The 11,373-nt window shown below is 34.5% G+C and overlaps 1 protein-coding gene across 1 annotated transcript in view; it reads left to right on the top strand.

Moving 5' to 3' along the window:
• Nucleotides 1–11,373, top strand: part of NDC80 (NDC80 kinetochore complex component) — a 43,400-nt gene that overhangs the window by 8,492 nt on the left and 23,535 nt on the right. Inside the window, exons 6-10 of the mRNA XM_023742899.1 lie at nt 3,502–3,591; nt 5,749–5,842; nt 7,040–7,146; nt 7,858–8,002; nt 10,892–11,097. Coding sequence (XP_023598667.1) covers nt 3,502–3,591; nt 5,749–5,842; nt 7,040–7,146; nt 7,858–8,002; nt 10,892–11,097 — 642 coding nt within the window. The remainder of the gene's footprint in view (nt 1–3,501; nt 3,592–5,748; nt 5,843–7,039; nt 7,147–7,857; nt 8,003–10,891; nt 11,098–11,373) is intronic.

Genomic DNA, 11,373 nt, shown 5'->3' with positions numbered 1-11,373 from the left:
ATATATATATATTACATATATATATGTAATATTGAGCATTTTACATGGTTTATCATTTGATTTCTTCCAACCTGGTTGTATGTGCTTTTTTGGCCTATTTTATATTGGATTATTTGCTTTCGCCTATTAACTTGTACCCTTATATGTTGAGGTCTTTATATATTAAGCATATTAATGTTTTTAATAGCTGAAAATGTGGCAAGCAAAAAAACAAGAGCTAATTTTTTCATATTTGCGTTTTTTGTTTTGTTTTGTTTTTAAAGTTGAACATTCTTTCACATTTATTATAGCTGCCTACTCAAGTCTTATTGCCTTTTTTCTTACTGATTTGTAAGAGCACTGTTTCATAAGTCAAAAATGTTTTAGTTAGAGAAATTAGCCCCTGTATATATGGTGCAAATATTTTTCCCTCTTTTTCTTTTGATTTTATGTCCTATTTTTTGACTGTTCAGAAATGTTGAATTTATCTCTTTTAGTGCAGTCTCTTCCTTTCACTGCTTCTGAGTTTTCTGTCTCATTTAGTGCCAGAATCTTTAAAACTAGTACTGTCTCCCTGACATTCTCTTGGCTGTCAGCAAGCCCTTAACTAAATGTAGGCAGGTACTGGGTACTGGAGGATGGATTTTGATCCAGGAGCCATGATAGTACATTCACTACCACCAGTTGTCAAGATAGGAGTAGAAATCCAGTATCATAGTCCATTAATGAAACTCAAGTTTTATTGGACTTTATAGCACTCATGCATTGAATTTGTCTCTCCCTAGCAATGCCCATGGAAATCAAGTAATATTCTCTCTGCTCTCACCATCAAATACCCCTGTTGTCACTAGACACCTTCACCCTTGTTTGCCTGAGCAGCTTATGTCATTGTTATGTAGTTGGGAGATAACATTTCCACAGTGATACAGGAGGTTGTGGACCAGCTGCTGTGGCTTCTGTTGGGGAGGGACCTCTGGAAATGCTTCCAAGTCCACTGTCTGTATTGAAATCCCTCCTTGCTGTGTTGATTTGCTCAAGATTGTTTGCTGAACACTATAGCAATGTAAGAAACAGTGAGAGACTGAGGTTTCTTGTTCTAATTATCTTTCCCACTTAACATTATCCTGGAAATTTAGCCACACTTAGGAAAGGGCTCCTTTACTCCCTGATGCTGGGGGAGAAAAATTCTTCTGACTTTTTTTTTTTAGTATTTTTTATGGCTTATTTGTGTGTATTTAAATCTTGATCCATCTGAAATTTATTCCAGTGTAAGAAGGAGAAAGCCTTATTTTTTGAAAGACTCACTCAATACTATTTATTTAATAATCATCTTTTCTCCACAGTTTTGAATTGTTACTGGTATGTTCTACTCCTGCATTGTGATCATTCTATTCCTATAGCTTTATAAGAGATTTTTACCTAGTAGAGGAAGGTTTATAACATTTTTCATAACTTTCCTGGTTATTCTCATGACCTCATATTCTCACACTTTAAATTTTTTTTTCCAGATTCCAAAAGATATCTTGTGTTTTTTTTTTTTTTTTGGTATCACATTGAATTCATAAATTTATTGGGGGAAAATTGCCACCTTGACAATATTTAGTCTTCTCATTTGAGAAAGTGATAAATGTCTCATTTGTTCATGTCTCTTTTGTTCTTTCAGTGAAATGTAGCTTTCATGTTGAGCTGCATATTTTCTATTACGTTAACTCCTAATTCCATGTATTTTGTTAGTATTGTGAACAGGCTTTCGTTTTTTCTTTTCATTGTATTTTCTAAAGTTATTACTGCTAAAAGAGTTATGTGTTTTTTGTATTTACTACCCTTATTCAATTGCTTTATTATTATAACTGTTCTCAGTTGATTTTTCTTTTTTTTTAATGGAAACCCTGGTGACATAGTGGTTAAGTGCTATGGCTGCTAACCAAAAGGTCAGCAGTTCGAATCCACCAGCTGCTCCTTCGAAACTATAGGGCAGTTCTACTCTGTCCTGTAGGGTAGCTATGAGTCGGCAATGGGTTGTTTTTTTGTTGGTGTTATCAAATGAAATATTTTCTATTTTATCAACTAGTTATCGTGTGTTCAGATAGAAGACAATGTTTTTCATGTTGAAGTTTACTGGCCTATTTCTAGTTTTTATCAAGAATAATAATTGAAGATTATCATATGCTTTTGCAGGATCTATTGAGATATTGTATTTTCCTCTTAATGTGGCATAATAGTGGAAAACGGTACCTTTAGCTAAAAAAAGATTACTCAAATCCATATCTCTATTTATCTCTGTACAATTTCAAGTTGAAAACTATTTTGACCAAATCTCCTAAGTTCAGAAGAACTTTCCAGTCCTTGCAGTAGTGTCTTTTCAGTAGCTCCTTCTTATCTGTCCCTGTGTAAGGTTCTTCTTGAACCTTGCAGAGTACTAAATGTTTTATAAGGACCTTTGACAAGGCAGTAGAAATTCTGTCTTCGTCTACGCTGATGACCAGGTAGAGGATTCTGTTCTTCACCTTAGGCTCTGCCCTGTATGTCTTTTAGTCTTAATTAAATCTGACTGTCACCTATGGCTCTATCTATGGAGGAACGGGTAGAGGGTAATAGAGCTTCCCTGCATTCCTGCCTGGGTGTACAGAAAGCCCCATGAGTGGCTTTGGAATAGAAAAGGGTTGGAGGGCAAGCAGCTCTGGGCTAAGGACAGTGTTGCCCCTCACGAATCCTAGATATGAGACCCAGGATAAGAAAATTCAATTAAATGTTTTCAACAGGATCTACATTCTTCTTTTATGTACATCTAATGCATAGTCCTTTTCTTAGAAGCTTAGGGTTCATTTTACTAGATACACGCTTATATCTTTATACTTTATAGCAGTTTTCTTTAAATTTTCTAAATTTTTTTCATGTTTGAAAGATTATATTGTTTAAAACAAGTATAAAAAACAGATGTTCCAAAATGAGATTTCTGTCCCTTAAAAAACCTATAACCATTTTCCTTTTAGCTTGTCAATTATAAGCATTATCTGAATGTTTTGCTATAGCATGTCATCTGTTATCACTTTCAAGCTTAAACAAGTACCCTGTAGTATTTTTAGAAGATTTTTTGTAACATTTAGTCTCAATTTACATTTGTACATATTGAAAAAGTCAGTTGATAAAATTTGAGCCCAAAATTTAGTTCACATAAAAGGGAAACAATTGTTAAAGTTTCACTTTTTATGTGACAATTCTGTTTTGGATTCTCAGAATTGCATTAAAATGTGTACATCTGCTCTCCATGGATTAATAACACAGGTCAGCATATTTTTCTGTTTAGAACAGAACTAAATATGGAATCCATCCTTTCTTAATTAAACAGGATTCGTTTACTAAAACATCAAAAGGATCAATATAACTCTCAAAAGACAATTTTTATCATGTGATAATGTAAATGCTTCTAAAAATGATATGAAAAACAAATTTGACAGAACATGAAAGCTATGTGTCTTAGAGCTAAAGATCAACTTCACATGTTACTTGTGTACTAATTAGTTATACACTGCCATGAAAGAAAGCTCACCTTCATTTGATGATGGACAGCCTTGGGGAGAAGAAACTGAAGATGGAATTATGCATAATAAGGTACCATACTTTATCACAAACTATGATAAGTTATCTTAGCGTTGTTAAGCAACCAAATGTGTCGCTATTAATATACATCCTTTTGTAGAGCTTGTCTTTTTGCTTCCTGAGAAACTACTAAAATTTATTTTCACAAATATTAATCAATGGCTCTAATGTTGGAGTCACATTGTAGTTTCCTAAGTAACTAGAAGCAGAAATTTAAAAATGTTAACTTAGTAAAAATGCAAGGTTGGAATTAAATCGTGATATGTTATTATTGTATGTTATAAATACAACATTTCTTTTCCTCCCTTATCTTTAAGAATGAAGATATCAATACTGGGACTGTAATTTTAACATTATCCTGTCAATATAAAGAATAATAGATTGGGTCTTAAAATGCTGCATATGGGTTTTCTATTTGTTTTATCTTGTTTTGGCCATTTTAGTTAGGCATAGTGCCACTGTGGTCAGCGTTAGCACTTCCTAAAGTGGCTGAGGTAGAGAAAACTGTCTGAATTGGTTCCACATCAAACTTTATTGGAGGCTAAACTGTATAACCAACAACTAACCCCACCCTATTTCCTGAAACACTCAAATATATAATCCAAATGGAGCAAAACAGCAACTCCAAGAAATAAATTTAAAATGCTGAGATTGTATATTAATATCCCCTCACATACATAAAAGACCAACCACCATGAAGGCTCCTAAAAGAAACACTATTCTTTGCTCTAATTTTAACCTTAACCTTAACTCTTTGGTACGTTGGTCACAAAACGGAAGTGTGCATAACTTCAGCCTCATAGTCTATGACCACCCCGCCTGCCTGGGAAATAGTTCACAGACATACATAGTATCATTGTGCTTTTTTTTTTTTTAAATACAAAGAATAAACATGCCCCTTTACCGCTTCGGGAATTATCCCTGCTAGAGAGGCTGCTAGACAGCCTTTGGCCTTTGATCCTACCCTTGCGAGAATTCTCCTCCCATGTTACGATACTGGACTAAATTAAGTTGCACCTAAGTTTCACCCAAGTACAATTATAAGAACACCTAATAAGTATTTAATTTCTTGACATTCAACCTAAAGGCAAAAGCAGTAAAATTTGTTCTTGCTATTTTAGCTGTTGTTTTAAATAACAATATATAGAAGAAGCACTTTGGAAACTATAGAGTGCTATTTTTAAAGAGCATTATCAGAGTATCCAGCTTCACTATAGGAAAATTCTAATCCTCAGTTTTGTGGATCCAGAAAGCCAATATTTTTTTGATCTATAAGGTCAGAATTGACCAAGATTATTAAGGAAACTGATTCACTCTCACCAAATTCACATGAGATTGATCTGTGAAGTAGAAAGAAGAGTTATTAATTTACCACAAGTGGTACACCTTCCCAGTTACAGGAATATTCATAATGCCTGTTCACAGTACCCCTTCCATATGAGCTAAGCAATAAGAAGTTTGCTTAGTAAGCAGAGAATCGGTGCAAAGGGAATAGATTTGTCTTTCGGGATATTACTTCATCCAGGCTGTGGAAAATACTGATCAGCCATCCTTGCCTCCTAATAAAGTATGCATCCACAGTGACCAAAACATCTCATGTCTACAAAGTATAGTGCTACTTTCTCTTAGATAAATATTAATAAATTATAATTCTTTTTTTAGATCTCCACTTACCATGACACTTTTTAGACTGAAGTTACAATATAATTACAGACTTGATTAATTACATTCTGGTTTTGATAACTAGATTTTGTCAATTTAATTAGATGATCAGCAATTCACTTACATTTTTCTCAAGGCATATTATTCCTTAAAATGATTAAGTTTGTGTACTTTATGTTTAATTATATTATTAATAAGCTTCTTGAACCTTCCCAAAATTCCACAGGTATAGCAACCTGTCTATTGTATATCATCTTTATCCAAATTTAAGTATTATTTTCATACTCACTATTCATATTAGAAGTAGTGGGGTACTATGAGAGTCTATACCATATAATTAATGATATACCCTAGATTTGCATTTTTTATTTATAACTCTTCAGTATTATAACTTAGTATTCTTGATGTTCAGTTATTTAATTCAAATTTAAATTATTACTTACAAAGCCAAACAAACTAAACAGAAAAATCATGACTTTGTTTTTAAAATCTGCTTAACTCTATTAGTTATTTTTGGACTACACCATAAAATGCTATGAGAGTTTTATGACTGGTGCAGACAGCTTTGAAGAGATGAACACAGAGCTGCAGTCAAGGCTTAGTAAGTGTTCTTTGTTCCTGATGTGTTTGCTTTTGGTCATTTAAATTAACCTTTCTTATCAAATTGTAGCTTATCTTAACCCAGGCTGTGTTTATTTAAGCCATTTACTTTAAATGCGTTTTGATGGCTGCTGGTTTTTATCTTCGGGTTTCTTTGGTGGAGAGAATACGCAGAAAGAATACTGAGGCATAATCCCTTAACAAGACACTTAACCTAGCTAACAAAGTTTTACAAGATTAAATGGCAATGTATGTAAAGTACCAGACACACTACCAGGAGCACAGATGATAATCGGCGGATGTTATTTCTCTTGGAGAATAGTTTCCTTGTGATAGCCCTGCTTTATTATTGTTAATCTATAGCACCAATTAGTCAAAAGACCTAATATCTCTCAAAATTTGTAGCAGAAAGTTAATCGTCCAAATGAGGAAATTCTTTGTTTATTTCACTCAGCTATAATCTAGTGGCATTCAGTATTTACTGGACAACTCTAAAATGTTCCAGGGGTATTATTTTACATTGTTATTCTTTCTACTGCAGAGCCTAGTGTATAAAATGCCAGAATGGTAGGTAAAGTAGAGGCAAAACAGGAGAATATAATCTTGACACTATTAGCGCAAAAGGCAAAAGAAAGCTTAACTTTATGTTCCCTCTGGGATTATACCTTCCTGAAGAGTAACCAGAACAATTTCAGTTTGTCCACATGGGAAAGGGAGCAAGGTAAACGATGGGGTGTTTTGTTTTGTTTTGTTCCCAAAGAGAAATATTTGTAGTAGACCTGATAGAGAAAGTAATCTAGTAAGGTGTTTAGTATTTCTGTATGTAATTAAGCATACAAATTGCATTCATTTATTCAAACTGTTTATTGTATCCCTACTGTGTGCTACCTACCATTTAGTCACTGAGGATATAGTTGTGAATAAAAGATAAAATTTCCTGCCCTTATGAACTTACTTTCTAGTAGACAGAAAGATGATAATCAGAATGAATAACTGTAAGTCAAATGGTGATAAGTGCTATGGAGAAAAATAAAGCAGGGTAAGGGGCATGGAGAGTGCAGTGGAATGAAGGGAAGGGTTTGCTAATTTACTGAGGGTAGAATGTAAGGAAGTGAGGGAGCAAGCAATGGTGAAACCCTGGGGAAGGATGTGCCGGGCAGGTTTGAGGTCTTACAGAGTCTTTTGGTTTTGTCTCCAGAGGATTTATTTAATGTAGATGCTTCCAAGCTGGAATCATTAGCAGCAAAAAACAAAGCATTGAATGAGCAGATTGCAAGATTGGAGCGAGAGAGAGAAAAAGAACCGGTTGGTAAACATGCTTGTCTTCAATAGGCATATACATCTGAGGGCTCTTTGAGATTCTTGGACCTCCTCAGAGAGTACCAACTATTTTTATTTTATTTTATTTTTTTTTTTTTAAATAGATGAACAAATTAAGTATTTCATAGAGGTTAAATTTTTTTACATAGGACAGAACTCCCTATGAAAACATGTGTGGTATTTGTGGAGCTTTGTTTTCCCTTGTGGTTTCTCAGTCTTAGACTAATGGTGCTCAAAATATGATGAAAGATTCTTCCCTCTTTACATAAGACCAAAAGTATCTTTTGTACAAGGTCCTCCCCATGTTATATACCTTCAGGGAGTATTATTCACAAGAGACCCTGAGTTTTGTAGTTAGTGAAAAAGGAAAGGTAATAAGTGGGTTTATGTAATATATGGTATCCTGAGGATTTTCTAAAAGCTAAATGATAATAGTGATATGTCTAATTTTATTTTGTGTGTTATGTTACTGAAGCACCCAGACTGTTCTGTAAAATAATCGATTGAAGATGTTTGTACTTTTCTACCCTGGCCGTTGGTTTAAGTTCCCTTTTATTTTTTTGACTCTTTCTAAAGGTGAAAGGAAAACTGTAATTGACCTTTCTCTAAGATAAATTTAAATATTACTGCTTTACTTTCAAAGTATGGAATGATCATTGATGAGAGAAACTAATTTAATATTCTTTTCTCTTAAAGAATCGTTTAGAGTCATTGAGAAAGCTGAAAGCTTCCTTGCAAGCAGATGTTCAAAAGTATCAGGCATACATGAGCAATCTGGAGTCTCATTCAGCCATTCTTGACCAGAAATTGAATGGTCTTGATGAAGATATTGCTAGAATAGGTAAGCACATCTAATGCTAGAAGATCGTTCAGACTGGGATGTGACGTGTGGGGGATTTATCACATATAGAGTCAGGTTTATTATCCATACCCTTTTTCCCTCAGGCTCCCGTATTTTCATTGTCTTCTATATTGGTTTCCTGTGGCGTCTGTAACAAATTGCCTCAAACTTGATGGCTTAAAACAACAGATTTATTCTCTCACAGTTCTGGAAGCTAGAAATCTGAAATCCAGCAAGACCATACTCCCCCTGGGGGCTCTAGAGGGGAGTCTCTTCCTTGCCTCTTCCACCTTCTGGTGGCTGATGGCATTCCCGGGCTTGTGGCCACCTCACTCCAATGTCTGTCTCCATTTTCACATTGCCTTCTCTGTGTATCTGTCTCTCCTATCTATGTGAAATCTCCCTCTGCCTCTATCTTTTAGGATAATTTGGATGGCATTTAGGGCCCACCCAGATGATCCAGGGTAATCTCATCTCAGGATCCTTAACTTAATCACATCTACAAAGAGCCTGTTTCCAAATAAAGTAATAGTTACAAGTTCCGGTCATTAGGACTTGATATCTTTGGATGGCTATTCATTATTCATCCTACCACGCCTTCTAACATGTTGTCAAGCACTTAGAACATATGCTTCCTGGATATAAATATGTATTCTGTTCCACCTTTTAATTAGTAAGCCACGTTCTTGATCTCTGCCTGCCTCAGTCAGCTATATCCTCCAACACTACCTACTGAGCAACTCCTTAGCTTATGCTGATTGAAAATAAGCTGAAAAGCTACAAGTACTATACAATTCTTGGGAAGCAAAAGCCCAACTAAAGAAAGCTTGTTTATAACTTGTCTTACTAACCTTGTTTTCATAAAACTGGTATTGATCTTAATCATAAAACTCTGAAAAATAATGTGTCACACACAATTGGTTAACATTTCTAAGGTGCCAGAAGGAGGGCAGAAGAAGGTATCAATAATCACAGAGCCATTGGTCTGTAGGTTGAAAGACAAATAACAGTATGGACTACTGTACTGCTGTCCCAGGTCTTGGCCTACTTCTATGTTTATTCTTTTAGAATTCTACACACTATGTCTGTCCCATGTAGGAGCTATGTAGATGGTCCTTAGGATATTTGATTTTGACCCTTTTTCTGTGGAGTATTGATTGTCTGTCAAAACTGGGCTAGTAATAATCGAAGGTCTTTCTGAGTCCCTTTATTATTTTTTTTCAAATAGCCCTGATTTTATGTATATTGGATTTGCTCTCAACCAACTTTTTAAATATTTTACACTTGGCCCCTAATTTGGTCCTTTGTTCTCCATGATGGTAAGGAGCTTTACACTAGTTTTTTTATTATAGCAGTGTTTATAATGCAATTAAATCAATACTTTCTGGTGCTAATACTTTAATTATCTTCCTTACTGATGTTGAATAAAGAGTATTATCATAATTCCTACTTGTTCTTGTGAGGATTTTTTCCAATAGCAGCAAACTGAGTGGGTTTTATTGAAGGAAGTAATTTGCAGTCGTTTGCCACTCTAGAGTGATTTAGTTTGAGACATTCATTTGATAACTGTTAATCTAAGATGTTTTTATTCCGTAAGTAGTTTAACTTTCTTGATTATTTAAAGCCATTGTGGCCAAGAATGAGTGACACATTTTTAACCTCTACATATATTGGATTTTATGGGAATTTTTTTTTATTACACATTCCTGTAATAAAAGATTACTTCAACCAACCATTAATTTATTTTAAGCTCCAACTTGGAGATTCCCAACTACTGTGATGCAAGTAGGTTATAACAGTGCCAAGATGTTAATTCCCTCAGCCCTCAGAACGATTATCTTAACCCCTTTGGTCATGAGCATCCTCATCCTTTCATCCCAGCCTGCTGTAAAAAGACTATCATATTCTTTGTGAACCATGAGTCACAGAAGGTTGGAAAGCACTGTTCTATATAACCCCAGATATTTTAAATTTGGTAATTATTCCCTTTTGCAGATATTTGGTTAATGTTTCATGTAACTCTCAGATATAATAGTTTATCTGTACTGATTTAGCTTTTGCAAATTTAGACATAAATTATAAGAATTGTTTAGCTTCATTACAAGATTTCTAAGTACACGGGTTTTAGTTGCCACCTTACTTTCAGCAGTCTCCTCAGTTTGCAGAATCCCACAGAAGAGTTAAGAGAGCCTTCATCAGCCCGGAAGGCAATGTAAGCCGCTGTGGATCGTGAATGCTAGAAGTTTTTTTCTGAATAACATTAGGTAGTGGAAGAACTACTTTTCAGCATAACCATTATTGTTTGTACGTACTATAGTCTTTTAGTACAATGTAGTCATTCTTCATGACAGATTTTGGGAAATAGACAAAGCAAGAACCTAACCACTATGGTTACTTAATATCTCATGAAGCCACTGAAAATCTCAGTGAAAAAAGAATGAACTCTAATGTGTTTTAATGTAAATACTTTTATGTTTGTGAAAAACAAATTTATGGTCTGTCTGACTTATTACAGAGAATCATGCAGGAGTATTAAAGGCATTTGAAATGCACATTGACAGAGACAGACTATTCCTCTTAAGTGTAGGGATTCTTAATTGTAATCACTATGTTTGGGGCCACGTTTTTGTTTTCATATGTGGCACTTTCTAAAATTCATAGGAAGCCAACAGGGAAATAAAGATTTAACATAAAACTTTAACTGTATCATCTTTAAAGAATGATAATAACAAAGTGGGATCAAAGAAAATTATCCAAAAAAAGAGGAAGAAAATATATATATTTATAACTTGGAAATTTAGGCATCCCAGTAAACTCTATTAAATAATGGCATCAATTTCTTTGTAGGAATTGAAGAAACTTAACAAATTTATTTTTATCCCATTGCAGAAGTAGAATGTGAAACAGTAAAACAGGAGAATACTCGGCTACAGAATATTGTGGATAACCAGAAGTACTCAGTTGCAGACATTGAGAGAATAAATCATGAAAGAAATGAATTGCAGCAAACCATTAATAAATTAACCAAGGACCTGCAGGCTGAACAACAGCAGTTGTGGAATGAAGAGCTAAAATATGCCAGAGGCAAAGAGACGGTATGTCGTACCATTTCCAGAGTGGCAGCTCATCAAAGCTGACCTTTGTAAAGGTCTGTCCCAGTTAAGAAGAATGCAGTGGATAAAGTAAATTGGCCAAAGAGCTAGAATTTTTCAGCCCTGACTAAAACAGTTAATTCAGTAACACCCTAATTTCCCTTAGTCATATTTAAGGTAGCCTGTATTTTCTAACTGTGAGCCTGGAAGTAAACCAAAAAGTCTCTAAGCCTATGAAAATAATTTTCATAAATCAGTGCCTTTTACTCTGTAGAAGAG

Source organism: Trichechus manatus, unplaced genomic scaffold (genome assembly GCF_000243295.1).
Source record: "Trichechus manatus latirostris isolate Lorelei unplaced genomic scaffold, TriManLat1.0 scaffold00222, whole genome shotgun sequence".
Taxonomy (NCBI): domain Eukaryota; kingdom Metazoa; phylum Chordata; class Mammalia; order Sirenia; family Trichechidae; genus Trichechus; species Trichechus manatus.
Note: the sequence above shows the minus strand (reverse complement) of the source record. Positions and strands in the feature narration are given on the sequence as shown.